The sequence below is a fragment of the Labeo rohita genome, chromosome 18, assembly GCF_022985175.1.
Source record: "Labeo rohita strain BAU-BD-2019 chromosome 18, IGBB_LRoh.1.0, whole genome shotgun sequence".
NCBI classification, from domain to species: domain Eukaryota; kingdom Metazoa; phylum Chordata; class Actinopteri; order Cypriniformes; family Cyprinidae; genus Labeo; species Labeo rohita.
The window spans coordinates 18,274,670-18,291,436 of record NC_066886.1 but is presented as its reverse complement, the minus strand read 5'-3'; the positions used below and the strand labels follow the sequence as shown (position 1 = coordinate 18,291,436).

General features: G+C 38.4%; 1 protein-coding gene across 1 annotated transcript in view; it reads left to right on the top strand.

The window, feature by feature from the left end:
* The first annotated feature begins 1,993 nt into the window (after positions 1-1,993).
* The window catches only part of ttc9b (tetratricopeptide repeat domain 9B), a 29,858-nt gene continuing 15,084 nt past the window's right edge, over positions 1,994-16,767 (top strand). Inside the window, exon 1 of the mRNA XM_051135789.1 lies at positions 1,994-2,797. Within this exon, the coding sequence (XP_050991746.1) occupies positions 2,338-2,797 (460 nt within the window). The 5' untranslated portion in view covers positions 1,994-2,337. The remainder of the gene's footprint in view (positions 2,798-16,767) is intronic.

The following is a 16,767-nucleotide window of genomic DNA, read 5'->3' as shown; positions in this document are numbered from 1 at the left end:
TATCCCGCATTCTTACATTTGGGACTTTTACTGCATAATTAGTTTGATTAAAGGTTGATATACAGAAATTTAATGATTTTAGTTTTTAGTCGCACTAGCGCACGCTCTAGTAAATGACGCAGATGGTGAGGACGGCACAAGTCCTTATGTTTCCAGTGTTGCAGCACACTGAGCGATTTGTAAGAGGACTTCAGCAGTTCATCATTGTTCAACATTTGCCTCTTAATGCTGACTCTGGTTTTTCTATTAGGCTGGGTTATTAATTTAGCCTAGATATGCATCGGCATTACAATTTAAAACTACACCTTTTACATTTATTTGTATTTTTATGTTCTTATTAGCTTAATACATGAAAGCAAACACTTCTGGATACCTCATCAGTTTCATTTTATTAATGACCTTTATCTTAAAGAATTCTTAAAGAATCACTTCCAGAATAAAATTTTTCTGATAATTTACTTGTTCCCATGTTATCCAAAATATTCACATATTTCTTTCTTCAGTCAAAAAAAAAAGGTTTTTGAGGAAAATGTTTAAGGATTTTTCTCCATATAGTGGATTTGAATGGGGATCAACGGGTTGAAGATCCAAATTGCAGTTTCAATGCAGCTTCAAGAGGCTCTACACAATCCCAGCTGAGGAATAAGGGTCTTATCTAGCAAAACAATGGTCATTTTCTTAAAAAAAAAAAAAAAAAATGTTTATACTTCTTAACAACAAATGCTCATGTTGCACTAGCTCAGCCTCACGCATTACGTAATCATGCACGTGACGTAGGCAGAAGTACCAACCCAGTGTTTACAAAGCGAACATGCAAAGAAAGTCAAACGCCCTTTACAAAAAAGGTAAAATGATGTCAGATGGTTTCGAAGGTTTTTTTAAAACTTTTCCAATGTGGTAAGCAATGCACGAGGACACGCATGTGCATTGCCGAGCTAGTGTAAGATGAGCATTTGTGGTTAAAAAGTGTATTATTTTTATTATTTTAAGAAAATGACAGATCGTTTCGCTAGATAAGACCCTTATTCCTCAGCTGGGATCATGTAGAGCCTTTTGAAGCTGCACTGAAACTGCAATTTGGACCTTCAACCCATTGGGCACCATTGAAGTCCACTATATAGGAAAAATCCTGGAATGTTTTCCTCAAAAACCTTAATTTCTTTTTGACTGAAGAAAGACATGAACATCTTGGATGAGATGGGAGTGAACAAATTATCAGGAGATTTTAATTCTGAAAGTGAAATAATCCTTTAAACTAACCTGCCTAGTCAGCATTTAGATGCAAATTCGTATCATAAACGATCTTTTCAGCTTCGGCAGACTTGAAGGAATTGACGAAAAAAATGTAATTTACAGAAAATGTACAAAAATGCAGCTTTTCACAGGTCGTTAGTTGATTGACTGAAGTTGTGTGGATTTTTTATCAGGTGTTTTGACACTCATTCTGACGGCACCCATTCACTACTATGGATCCATTCGTGAGTACGTGATATAATGGTAATTTTTTCCAAAACTGTTCAGATGCAGAAAAACTCATCTACATCTTGGATGGCCTAAGGGTGAGTCAATTTTCAGCAAATTTATTTTTTCAGTTCCAGCTCCAGGAAAATTAATCATTCAAGCTCCCAGGGAGACTATTTCCACTTTGATCTGAAAGCTAATTTAAGGACACATTTTACATGCTTCATGCATGTCTTTGTGTCCAGTCCTGGTCTGAGCTGATGCAAACTACCAGACCATTGTGAACCAGCTCCTCATTTTGTCTTAAAATGGTTAAGCTGCTTTTGTGAACATGTTAGCTGACCAAGCAACTAATGATCGTCTTCGACCAGCCACCTAAACATCCTAAACACCTGCCAGATAAACTGGATTTCCCAAAAGGGATTCCACAGTGTTGCGGCAATTGCCTCGCCTGTGCTTTTTAATGCTAATGACGTGAAAATGACCAGCCTTTGCATAATTTATTCAAATTTAGCTTTAAGACGTTTGGAGATTTACCGCTCCTCTTTAATGTAATCGTGATCCACCAGTAGCAGCATCATCTCACGATTAATTCCTTCCCATAATGCCTCGCGTTAGTGCTCGTTGGCGCTGTCTGTGGTGCTGAAGCTGCTCTCGCCGGCGGCAAGAGTCCTCCTGCTCCAGCATCACCTCCATGCAAAGGCGTTACGCGCTGGTCAACGCGAGACAACCGCGATCACCCATTAGTTTATGTTCTTTGTCTCATTCAACGCGTTTTAATAGTCGGGAATCTCTAGTGTTGTATTCACATCCTTCCTGGCAGATACTACCCGCTCGCGCTTGTGTTTTTCGGCTCCCGTTTGGCTCGTATCCTTTATGCACAGCACGCTGCTCCAGCCCTTAAAGAGAACACAGGCATCCGTGTCGGAACAGCATGGCTTCCTGAGCGAGATGGAAGCGAAGCAGCACTCGATCAAGAGCCTGAAAAGCTATCCGGAGGCTGGGGGCCGGAGTCTGGCGGCGGCGGCGGCGGGTGGGGACGTCGGCGGCGGAGGTGGAGGGTATCGCGTCGGCGGCGCGGAGATGGAGATGGAGGCGAAAATACAGAAAGCGATCGACTTCAAACTGGAGGGGCACCGATGCTACAAGGAGAAAAAATTCCGGGAAGCAATTGGGAAATATCACAGGGCGCTGTTGCAGTTGAAAGGGATCCATGTCGTCGACGGGACCACCGGATCCGAGGTGAACCTCCTCAACCAAGCCGCGGCCAAGCTGACAGAAGAGCAGCGGCGATCGGTGGAGAGCACCGAGATCGAATGCTACGACAGCCTGACAGGTGAGACTCCTCTCGAATCCCGAGAAAACCGCCGCTGCCATTGTTCTGAACGGCTCAAGCCACTTTGAGATGCTACCGATAAGGTGAAGAAGGTGTTAGAGGCTACAGTGAGGGCCATGGGCTTATTATATATAAAATATAAATACAAACTAATTCCACAGCAAGAAAACAATTGTGTTTTTATAATAACAACACTGAAAACAATCAACCAACCCGTTGTTTTTGCTAAACGACCAGTTTGGCCTTTATTGTTCCTGAGTCAGTATGATTCAGCTAGTGTCATAATAACCCAAGTTCATTTAATGTCACGTTGTGATTATTTGAGAGAACATGCGAACTACTATTTTAATAATCGCCTGCTAGTACTAGTAGCAAGCTAATCACTTGTATTCATTTTTCACTTGCCTTTTAAGTTCTAGGTGAAGTGAGGTAAAGATTTAATATTCAACCAAGGATAACTACTCAAACAGTAGCAACAACAAAGCTAGTTTAGTTTGTAGTAAACCCGGAAGAGAATATAAGCGCTTTCGGGACGGATTCCATCGGGAATTTACTTGTTTGTTTTTGCAATAGCAGGTTTCAGTTTCTGAGGAAAAATAAGGTGTTAACATTACTAGAAGAGACTTTACAGGCTTTGTTCTATAACATAAATTACTGAACGTCACAGCTCCGATATAAAAACTAGTCTTTGTAAACATGGTTTTGTTATCCCTGGTGAAAAAACCAGCATATGCTCGTAGGTATGTTTTGATGCTGGTTTATGCTGGTCCTTTGCTGGTTTATGGTGGTCATGTTGCTGGTCAAGGACCAGCATAACCCAGCTAAGGACCAGCTTAAACCAGCATCAAAACCTACCTAACCAGCATCCCAGCATCAAAACATACCTACCAGCATATGCTGTTTTTTTTCACCAGGGAGTGTTGATACAACATTCTGAAATTCCCTCCCAACTGTTGTGTTTTAAATAAAGACTACAACAAACGTTCCATTCATCATGCCCATGAACTCATATCATTGTGGTATTTGTAGTCTTTATGTAGAAATGTGTCAACAAGTTGTTTTTGAAACACACCACGTTAAAATCGAAATCGAAGCTGTGAATTTTAAACTCGACGCAAACAAAAGCAAGACATGGCTTCTAAATCATAGTCTGGTGAGTATAATTTTACAATGGCTATGTGTTCTCCAAGCTTTCATCACCTCTACGGTCTCCTTACCCTGGACCACGAAACCAGTCATAAGGGTCCATTTTTTGAAACTGAGATTTATACATTGTACATTATACATCTGAAAGCTAAATAAAGAAGCTTTCCATTGATGTGTAGTTTACTAGGATAGGACAATATTTGGTAAAGAATATTTTTTTTAATAGCGGGTTTCAGTTTTTAAGAAAAATAATGTGGTGTTAACATGACTCGGCCAGACTTTAATGCTTTGTTTTACAACATAAATGACTGAAAGTCAAACTCCTGTCATAAAAGCTAAAAGCTATGTAAACAAGCTTATGTTTGTGTGGATAGAAATTTTTTAAATTAACCGTTGTGTTTTATATAAAGACTACAACAAATCTTAGATTCGTCATGCACACAAACTCATCATTGTGGTATTTGTAGTCTTTATGTAGAAACATGTCAGAAGCTTTAAAATCGAAGCATATGTGAATGTATGGGAAGTTCTTAGTAATGCATATTACTAATGAAAAATTAAGTTTTGATATATTTACGGTAGCAAATTTACAAAATATTTCCACGGAACATGATCTTGTAATGATTTTTGGCATAAAACTCTGTTGGCTATTGCTACAAATATACCCGCGCTACTTACGACTAGTTTTGTGCTCCAGGGCCACAAATTACAAACCCTCTGTGATTATAGACCACTGTGTTTCCCAAATGCCATTTAATGTAAACTCTGTTAGTTTAGTTGTCGATAAACAAGGGATAACATAAGACGGATCACAGATGCCAACTGCGTTTGCTCATTGGAAGAATATTGGTTAATACTCATGCACATCTGCTTGATCTGGATGGGTGTGATGCCTGGTGTTCGTGGCCCTTGATGTCTCTGGTGGTCTCACATGGTGGTCGATTTGAGGTTAGGCTTGAATGTCACAAATGTGGCAAACACTCCAGGCCCTCTGGGGAAAGCATTAAAGCGTGAAAGAGAGAATGGTACATTTCACCAGAGCAGCCACCATTGCAAAATTTCCATTTGTTTGAATTCCCCCCACAGCCACCTTCCTTTGTTTGTCCTACTGCAATCATGATAATGAGGGTGAGCAGGAAATATATAGAAAGCTTATATAAAGATGCATTTTATAGTCACATATGCTCTTAAAAATAAAGGTTCTTTAAAAGGTTCTTCACAGTGATGCCATAGAAGAACCATTCAGTTCCGTTCCTTAAAGAACCATCTCTTTCTTACCTTTTTATAATCTGAAGAATCTTCTTTTGCTACAAAGAATATTTTGTGAAACAGAAAAGTTCTTAAGATGTTAAAGGTTCTTTATGGAACCATTTAGACAAAAAAGGTTCTTCTATAGCATTGTGAAGAACCTTTATTTTTAAGGGTGTACAGTATTTAGGGCCCCCAAAGGGGGTTGAAATGCATGTAGGATGCAGACGGAGTTTTGTGTTTTATCCAGTTTTTGTCAGCTGTAGGTTCTTTTACCTAGAGACATGAGATTGTGAGCTTGTCACAGTACTATCCTTGATCCAAAACAATTGATTTCAAATGCAAAAACTGCTTGCTGTATTGTGCTTACATGGCGTTCTGTTTCCAACGGTCACGTGACAAGTAGCTTCTGTGCTGTCTCTGGCCTCAGCGATTGTACTGGGATGGTGTGGGTTGCCAAGTTAGGGGTGATGGAAGTGAGAGAGCCAGTAGAATAGCCTACTGTGTGATCTGTGAATCTAAATAATGCTTCTGTGTGTGTGTGTGTGTGAGGTAAGGGCCTTCTAAACTGGGTTTGTTCTGACAAGGCCAGGCCTTCCATCTGTATTGTTCAACTTCAGCCAGCCACTGCAACTTCTGCAGCACTCTTTTTACAAAGCCTGCTGAGTCGTCTCTAGCGAACACACCAAGTCTTGGCTCAGCAAGGTGTCATAAGTCAGTCCTGACAAGACCAAGATACCATACAATATGCTACGTCTGAAGCTCAACTGAAAGAGGAAGATATCAAAACATAAAACGGCTGAGCAGAGAGATGTTTTAAGAGCTTGGAAGAAACTATAGATGAAAACTTTTGTGTTGTTTACATGATGAACAAGTAAAACTACCTAAATCTGTCTGAACAGCAAGATGAATGGTTTATTTGCCATTCTTATTCATAACACCACATCTAAGTCATGCATTCCCAAGAGCACAGGACAGCCTTTTTTAAGTGGGTTATGCCTACATTTGGTTGAAACAACTTCTTCTTTTGTTTCTTTTTTTTGGTAGTGCAGTTATGCAAGATGTAGAAAAACTCATATATATATATAGCATATATAGCAATTAGTTTCTATCATCTACTGACTACAGCTGAACAATATTCATTTAGACTAGCATGTTCTACAGTAATTTATGGTGGGAAGAGTGTGAGTTTGTTTAATGTGTTGTGATTTATATTGCATTCTGTCAAATTCAACCGTTCATTTCGAGGCAGTGCCAGATATGAGTGCTGAAACTGAGAGCTTGTGAAGTCACTGCGGCATAAAATCAACACTATGTAATTTTAGCACATTTCAAGCTGTATTATCAGAGATAGCTTGCACAGTAATGCTAATACAAACAGAACGAAGCTGTTTGGATACGCTTTTATTTTATTATTACTCACAATCCCAGCTGTTGTGCTTTTGTCAAGCTCATGTTTCAACACGTTTTCATTTCAGTTTGTATTTTATTTTGTTTTCCAGTAAAAATATCTAAGGGTCTTTAAACAAGATACATTTTCTTGAAATGCAAAATTGCATAAGATAATTAGAGTTTGCTTTTTTTATTTCAGAGAATAAGTTTGGGTTCAGTAATATTTTATTTTTTTAAAAGAAATCTCTTGTGTTCACAAAGACTGGATTTTATGATCTAAAATACAGTAAAAATGGTAATATAAAATGCAATTATGATTATTTTAATACAATCATTTATTATATGCAATAAATTATTTACAATAAAACGTCATTTATTCCATTCATGGCAAAGCTGAGTTTTCATATCACTTATACATAAAAATCCAGGTGGCTGTTTAAACGATATTTATTTTAATTATTAAACTCGAAAGATAAATATTAAAGAGCATATGTCTTTTTTTTAAAGTGTCCTAATATTGATTCTCCTACAACAGGTTTAAATGCATCTAAGGTAAGAAAACATTGTAATTTTCTCAGAATATTAATTTATAAAAAGTCATTTATCCATGATTTCGAAACAGTTCGTTCAAGCAGTTCTGAGCAAAATGTCTGTAAACCAGTGTTGCCAAGTCCACGGTTCTCCCACGGAATTGGGCTACTTTAACACTGTTGCTGTGTGTTTTGTTTTTGATGTCCGCTGGTTGAATTGACCCCAAAAACGTGATATTTAGCCCCTGAAGTTAGGAACTAAAGGGGTACCCTGACAAAAAACGTGTATTTTATTCTCCAGAATGCAATTTTTAACACGATTAGGCTACTTTTTGGCTAGTTTTGAGTAGCAATTGGGCGGGATTTGTTGTGAAAACCTGGCAACCCTGCTGTAAACCCATCCCTTCCATAAGCCTACTCTGCTCTGCATGTATTTTACACCCCGGTACAAGATTTTTAACAGGGGACCCCCCTCGAAACATGATTGGGCTAGTTTTGAGTAGCAACTGGGCAGGTTTTTTTTGTGAAAACCTGGCAAACCTGTTGTACACCCCTGTACACTCCCATAAGCCTACTCTGCTCTAATTGGTCAGTTGTCCAAGCCTGTTGTGATTGGCACAGAGAGGAGTACTTGAGCAAGTTAGCGTTCGCTACCATCTGTGTTGCCAAGGGGAACCCCCCAAAAAAGCGTGTATTTTACAACCCAGAACTCAATTTTTAACGGCGGACCCCCCTCAAAACACAACTGGGCTTGTTTGGAGTAGCAATTGCACCTTTACATAAAACAATACTGTAGTGCTCCAATTCGTTCTGAAAATAATTTTTTTCCACAAGTTTAACACTTGTGGAAGTGAATTCGTGCCCACAGCTGAAGTTTAGCTGCTAAACTGTAAACACTTTACAAGACAGTAATGGTAAATTCGTCAGCTGAGTGCTAACGTGACAAACTAATAAAACAATACCGTTTGTAAACCAAAATATGTCTACTGTAATGTCTGGAGAATGACAGACAAAAGACGCACTATGTCTTAACTTTTAATCAGAACGCAGATCAGCTGTATCACAGCCTAACTAACTCACTCGTCTATTTCTACCGGGTCTTGTACTCCCCGCAATAACCCCCAGGGTTGCCAGGTTTTCACAACAAAACCTGCCCAGTTGCTACTCAAACTGGGGGATACCCCGTTAAAAATCGCGTTCCAAGGGATAAGATACACGTTTTTTTCAGGGTTCCCCTGGTAAATTCGCATTTCACTGGCTAAATATCGGGTCGCCACAAGCACAGCTGTGCTATATGTCAGCGCACTAACCTTTACATTGAAGGATAGCTACGTTACAAACTGCAAAAAATATATTTTTCAAAAACCCATATGACCTGCTCTTTAAGTTTTATTGTTTGAAGTGGTAGATGAGTTGTTGTCTAAGCAGGGCCTGAAAGCCCTCGGATTTCATCAAAAATATCTTAATTTGCTTTCCCAAGATGAACAACGGTTTTACGGGTTTGGAACGACATGAGGGTGAGTAATTGATGACAGAATTTTCATTTTTGGGTGAACTATCCCTTTAATGGTGTACTTGGTATTTTTTATTACTTTTTAAATAAAAATGCTAGAGTATTCTTTTCATCATAAGGCTTGGGGAAATTATGTGAATCGTGTCTCTATAACGCTCACTGACCTTTTGTTCTCTCATTACAACAGACAGCGACAGTCAATGAATTTCTCAACCTTGATGTCCAATTAGAAGAGGCTGTATTAAAATGAAATCAAGACTTTCTCTGTATTCCTCTCTCTCTTTGCGTGGCTGACTCTGGAGAGTCCAGATAGGGGTTGTATTACATTATTCAACTCAAGGAAACGTTCTTATCGCTGTCCCAGGAGCCAAACGCTTAAAAAGGAAAGAAATATTAAAGGCGCTCTTTTCATCTGCCAGATCTGTCAGTCTGAAAGTCTTTCTGATGTGCGTTAGGTATGAATGCAAGGTGAGGAGTACAAGAACCGCAACGGAGCGAGGTGTCTGTGTTAATTATCGTGGTTGTTGGCCAGCAGAGGCAGCTGGTGCCAGGTTCGCAGATGGCATGGCATCGCCATAGGGTTCCTCTGGGCACAGGCTTTACTTACTGTACAGTACACTGTATTATGTTATAGCGGCCTGGGGGGATGGAGGAGAAAATGAGAGAGATCATAAAGTACCGGATCAGAGCAGGTTTGGCAGTGTGTATATGTCTGTGGATATTCAGAGAGAATTAATGCTTGCTTACTTTTTCTTGGTTTGTATAACCTGAACATATTGTTTAAGTCCCTCTGTACTCTAATGCTGAAGTTGTGGGTCATTTTTCATCGTAAGAAGATGGGGAATGGCCAACCAAAGCCAAGAATGCCTCTATAAGAACTGCTGCCACTGCAATAAGGACAGAAAGGAAAGGTATAGGAAGCACTTTAGTAAACCTGGAGTTACTTGGCTAATATTAAAGTATGTACTTTTGCTGGCTTGCTGTGAAAGCATATTTCTAATAGATATTCGCTTGGCCAAAGCAAGATACTGACCAAGAATTGACACATTGAGTTAAGAAGAGCAAACTTACATTTATATAACCTAGATAAATAAGCTATCAGTGGTACTGGCAACTTTATATTTAAAGAATATAATAAATAATAAGGCTGTGTAAAAAATTTCGATTTCTCGATTTTAATCGATTCTCATTTTTACGATGATATCGATTCCTAAATCTCAAGAATCGATTAGTCTAGCCTGTTTTCATTTATCGAACGGAAGATTTTAACGTGCCTCCCATCCAATAAATCGCAAAGAGCTTTGTGTTTTGTTACTTTAGATATGAAACGAAGTCTCAGATTTTAAATTCTGTCTATTTTATATCGTATTCAAACAATAAATGCCTATTTGGCGCTGTTTAATGTGGAGTGACAGTTCGCTATAGAACCTCAGTCCAGGAGAAACGGCAGCGCGAAATGAAAGTGAACTGATGGTCTCTTCTGCTTTAATATTTGAATAAATCTGTCAAGTTTTTAATGTTTTTTAAATTGTAATTTTATTCCTGAGTTTCTAGAATGCTACTTTCATACCTTTGTGTTCAAGAACATACTGTAGCGTATCTATAATAGAACATATGTTACAAAGCAGTTTCATACTGCTGTGGTTTTATATCCTGCAGTGCAGGAGAGTTCGTGTTGAAACCTATTGTAAGCACATCATAAAAACAAAAAACTCTCCCGTAAGGACCTCAGCAACTCCCGGTAATGTCTTATGATGCTGAGTCATGTACTGATGGGTGTTTGTGAGAGGGAGAGAGGACGCGCACCCCTGTGCGTCAACACAATGCTAGTTCTCCCTCAAGATAATCTCTCTAAGGGCCACTTAAGATTTCTCTCGACCTGAAACACTTCTGTGTAAAGGCCTCATTGTAAACAGTTTAGTAGAGTGATGTAGGAGCCGCCATAGTGTCTCGAAATAAAAGGGATGACGTTAGTTCAACTAAAAATGTCAGAAATGAAAATTTTGTCATTACTTGCTCACCTGATTGGTTTTCCCTGTGATGTTGTTTTAATCTTGGAGCTTTTTTCTCACACAGTGCCGTTGTTTGGGGGAAGCTCTGCACCTTGAAGCCCTACATGTGAGGTTGCACATGTTTATGTGTGAATGTGTTTTAAATAAAGTAGGTTTGAGCTCCAGATGGTTGTAGTGATGCTGAGAGCAGCACACACCTCCAGATGCAGCCTTTGTGTGCAGGGTTTAAAATGAAAACCCTGGGAAGTTCTGGCGGTGCATTCATATTTCAGCAAGAAACAGGATTTTCCAAAAAAAAAAAAAAGTATGTTGAAAGTGGTGTTGTGAATTAATGGTTGGTGTAAAAATCTTTGATATCAGAGAAAAGAGAATGTTCTGTCATAACATATTCACCCTCATTTAGTTCTAAACCTGTATGAATGTCTTTCCTCTGATTTTATTAGCTTTATAATACAATTACTGGCTGCTCTTTTCTATGCAGTTACACTTAATATGGACCGAAGCTTTCAAGCTTCAAAAAACAAACAAAAAAACTGTTTAAAAAAATGGTTCTAAGCTAATCTGAAGTCATACAAAAGCTTTGGCTTTCAGTAAATAACAACTTAAAGGGATAGTTCATCCAAAAATGAAAATTCTGTTATTAATTACTCACCCTCATGTCGTTCCAAACCCATAAGACTTTCATTCATCTTCGGAACACAAATTAATACATTTTTGATGAAATCCAAGAGCTTTCTGACCCTCGATAGACAGCAACGCAACTACCATGTTCAAGGCTCATAAAGGTAGTAAGGACATCATGAAAATAGTCCACATGACATCAGTGGTTCAACTGTTATATTACAAAGCTATGAGATTACTTTTTGTGTGCAAAGAAAACAAAAATAACAACTTTATTCAACAATTTATTCTCTTCTGTGTCAGTCTTATGCTGTGTGCACACCAAATGCGAAGCAAATATTCTTGTGTTGTCCCACTACATTACTCGCGTGATGTTTTTCGTGGCACTCGTGTGAATAAAATCATTGTGGAGTTTCGTGACCGCGTCATACGTATTTTCCTCTCACATTTAAATTTTTAAACTTGCATGGAAGACACAATTTCCACGAATGCACGATATAGCGTTTTACACGCAAGTTTAGAAATTTAAATTTGAGCGGAAAATTTACATAATGCAGTTTAGCAATCCAGTTCGCATAATTTGCATTGCCCGATGCGAATTCGCATCTATTTGCATCATTGCATTGATTTTGTATGTATTTTACTCACACAAATATTTACATTTATTTTTGGGGTGTACACACCATTAGAAACATCATTAGAGTACCATGATGCATCAGAAAGCTCTCACATTTCATTACAAATACCTTAATTTGTGTTACAATTATGAACAAAGATCTTACAGGTTTGGAATGACACAAGGAGAGTAAATAATGACAGAATTTGCATTTTTGGGTGAACCAATCCTTTTTATTCTCAGCTGTTTCTCATAGAGAATTATCTCATGACTTCGAAAGACTCGGAAGATGGTGCATGGTTCATGGTTCACATGCCATTATATATTTTGTGATATTTTTGTAGTGATTTGTGTCCTTTTTGCGGCTTGAACACTTCAGTCCTCATTTATTATAATTGCATGTAAAACACAACCCATCTCATGAGAAAAACAAAAAAAAAATTGGCAGATATTTGGCAAAATAGGATGGTTTGTGTTGTTTTAGAAACGACTAAGCATGAAGATCCACTCCTAAACCTAACCCCCAGTGAGGTGCAAGATTATTGTATGAAAACATACAAATGAGTCTGCACAATTCATATGAATTCATCACCAGTTTGCACTTGTTGGGAAAACAGCATCTAGGACTTCTCCTTTTGCATCCCATGAAATGTATGAAGTAAAACTGGTGAGGACCAGTGATGCAAATAATGACAAAACTTTGAGTGAACTGTTTCTTAAATGTAAAGTTTCTATGGCCTATAGCTGTTTTCAGTGGACTTGACAAGATGTCACTCACTGTAACCCAAACTGCCAAGCACATTGTTGCACCAAGAATATTTTAAGGTCACTGGAAGCTGGCCAGCATGATGTTACCAAAAAATGTCTCTATTTACAGTAGATATATCACTGCAACAAAACTTTCACAAAAAACAGCCATTTGTTATTTCTAGAAGTCTACTTGAGTCTACCTAACAGTGAACATACAGGATGGAATTATAGGAATTACAGTTCCTGCTGCTTGAACTGTCAACAGTGTTGTTAACAAAAGTGTAATTATGCTGTTTTCAGTGGAGATTCCAATGCTCGCCTGTTTAGTCGAAAAGCAAAGAGCTGTTGTCGTCTGGTGGTGTTTGTCCTCTGAGCGTGAGCTGTGTGCGACCGCTGTAGGGGGCCGTACTGCTGATGCACCGTTAGCCATTTCTAGGACGCAGAGTCATCCAGGGACACTCGGCAGCCCTCCTCATTAACTTTAACACTACGGGTCAACGACACAACACGTTTCCCGCCCGGAGATGTCCAAGTGAAAACCTCCCTGTGTTGCAGTCACTAATTCTCAAATCCATAATTCGTAATATTGCAAGGCACTTTTCTACCTTATTTACTTCTAAAGATTGTGTATTATTACGATAAAGGTACGTTGCTGTCTATGCAGGCTTAGAAAGCTCTCATCAAAAATATAATTTTTGTTCTGAAGTTGAAGGTCTTAAAGGGTTTGGAATGACAAGAGGGTGACAGGATGACAGAATTTTCATTTTTGGGTAAACTGTTTTGGAAAAGTTCACCGAAAAAATCATTATGAAGGAAAAAGTATTAAGTGGCCTCTTTAAGGATCTATATCATCTAGCTCTTTCCACGGTTATGCATATTCATCAAGTCTCTGTTAATGCCCATGTCTAAGTGGAGTTACATCGGTGATGTTTCCATACAGTCATAATGGTTTACTGAAACCTCTGGTGCTAAGTGCATCGCTTAAGGGCTCCGACTGGGAATCCAGCTTGGCCGCGGTCTGCTCATCATCCTCTAGCCTCAGCATCAAAATTCAATCACGGAATATAAAAAAAACAATCTCTGCACATTTTAAATCACAGGCATGTGATCAAGTGTCCTTACAGGGATGTTTTGATTACTGTCAGCATGTGCATATGGTGTTTGAGGGCATTATGGGAGGGAGCTGCAGGGATACCCCATTAATATTTCATCCTCTCCTCTTAAACATGCTCAACTGTTCTCTCTGCTGAGGTTCTGCAGATCTGACTGAGTAATCTAGCCTTTTTCTCTCTGCAACCCATGTTGCACTGTGGTTAATCCATGCAGATAGGACAGTGGACAGTTGATGACTCTGGGGGCTTTGCGGGAAGAAGGAGGAAACGACTCTGTTTCAGCATTAGATCAGTAGCAAGTGCTTTTTTATTTATAATTAAGGTGGAGAGCACATTCTCATTCCAGAGAGCATTTTTACACGCCCCAATGGACAAAAAATGGTATACACCCCTGTGGAGAAGATGAGTCATCAATACTTCAGGTCAATTTTCCAGGGAGAGGATGACTATTTAATGCAAATACCTGCAAAATGTGTATTTTGATGTCAAAAGTGGTGGTCATTTTCTTCATTAGTGTGAAATAAGGGTTTGAGATGGCTGTTTTCTTGTTTTCTTATTAGGTTTAAAACTGCAAAGTCATATATGCTGTCAGCTCCCCCGGCGTGCATGTGCATGGTGTGGTGAACAAGCCTGTCGTTTTGTGATTACAGATGGTCAGAGGGAGAGAAAGGCTGAGGGAAAAGACAAGAGGGGGAAGGGGTGGTAGGCAAAATATGGTGAGTGGGCCTCATCGAGTCCCTTTAGAAAACAGCTCAGTCTTCAGCGCGTGACTGCAGGCTTTACCATCACCCACTCCAGCAATCAGTATCACTTCAGCTTCTTACTAAAGGGGCTTCCTCTAAACCCCACCCCGTCTGGAAGTAAAATCATATTCATTTTCTCCTCATTTTAGATTTTTAATGATATCACTCTTTCAACACAGACGTGGCAGCTCTGAGATTGTTAAAGGGATAATTCACCCAAAAATGAAAATTCTGTCATTAATTACCACCTGTACGATCTTTGTTCATCTTAAAAACACAAATTAAGATATTTCTGAGGAAATCTGAGAGCTTTCTGACCCTGCATAGACAGGCACGTTCGAGGCTGAAAAAGGTAGTAAGGACATCGATAAAATAGTTCATGTGACATCAGTGGTTCAACCGTAATGTTATGAAGCTACAAGAACACTTTTTGTGTGTAAAGAAAACAAAATAATTTCTTTATTCAACAATCTCGCCTTTTAAAGGGTGAGTAATTAATGACAGAATTTTATTTTTTGGGTGAAATATCCCTTTAAGATATATGCTTCAGTTAAAAAAAATAAAAAATCATGTTTACTAGCCTAATTCTAGGTAGAGAACTACATTACCCATAATCCTGAATAGAGATCCACCAATCAAAGACATTATTGTTGTTATCACAGAAATGTGAACAGCAACAAAGAAGCTCAGCAGGGACCTCCCATGCTCATGTATGATACAAGTTCCATTTATTTATTTATCTGTTTGTTTGTTTGTTTGTATTTTAATATAAATCTTAAACGTATTGTCTTTTACACTTAAAAATCAATGACTGAGTCAGTAGTTTTATGTTGCATCGTAATGCTTTATATTTTTCATATACTTTTTGCTTCAAATGATCACTTGTAATGTTGTGATTCATTGTTATTCGAGTTAGCTGGTTTTAATCATGACATAAAACCATACAGTATGTTGAATTTTTTAAAGCATTATGGAAGAAATAAATGAGAAAACACTTCTGGAACTAAGATTGGTGCAGTCAGTTCTAGTTGTGTTTTATTCTGAATGTGCAAAATTATAAAATACATATGCAACAGTTTATAAAATTATAAAACAACAGTTGCATTAAAGAAGTAAAAATCCCATCATTTGCTAAATAGTGAAATAGATTTTTTAATGATAATGTAATAAAAACAGACCTACTGAGCTCCACGGTTGTTAAAGGGTTAGTTCACCCAAAAATGAAAATTCTGTCATTAATTACTCACCCTCATGTTCTTTCAAACCTGTAAGACCTTTGTTCACCTTCAGAATACAATTTAAGATATTGTTGATGAAATCCGAGAGGTCTCTTTCATGTCTGTAAGGCATTCGCTTAAGACCAAGACAACAGAAAGCACGTCCTGTTTGCTTTATTTTACAAAAGCGCAACGTTTTGTGGTTATTCTGAGTGTACACAAATAAAGTCTTTAGAGTTTCGAAAGATGTATTACTCTTATCTGTATGAGCAAAAATGGAGTATTTTAAGAGCAAGTGACGGCACCGATGCCTCAATATGTTATGCAGTAGCACTTCAATAGACAGTAGCGCACATTTTTCTAGGTTAACATTAGATTGAGCGCCCATGTAAAGTTGCTACTACATACATCTTTTAGATGAAAAGCCATATTTGAGGTTGATGAATGATAGGTGAGCATTTGGATGTGCTGCCTGATTTACTATTTTACCACATAGACCAGCTGTTAACGATCTGTCACGGACTGCCTGACTTCGCCACTTCCTCTGGATTTTTTTTTCCTGCAACTAAGTGACTAATAAAATTGATCAACCAAGCCTCTTCTCGTCGGCTGATGGTTAGTAGACTATTAGGGGGCAGTCCTAGTTTTTTCTATGTGTGATTGGCTAGTTTTCACATTGATTATCCCCTCGCTCTTTATTTGTCATTTATAGAGATTTGATGCTGTCCCAGATACAGATGTGATATTGCAGGAAACCTGTTTCAGTGATATCTATCAGGTAGTATGCCTGTTATGCAAGGAATTTTGCTTACAGCACCTATACCCGTTAGAAACTTATTACATTTCCGGTAAATGTGAATATAATAAGAACAAAGACAAAGTCTGTGAAGGGAAGATGATTTTTTTAGGAGATAAGATGAATGAGGAACGGTAAAGTGACTACGCAGTTACCAAACTTGGAAAGGAAATGAGATTCATGCAATATGAATAGGTCATTTACTCCTAATCAGAAATAGTGAGCTAAAGATGAGAAGCTGAAGGGGGGAGGGTGGGGATGGATGGGTTGAAAG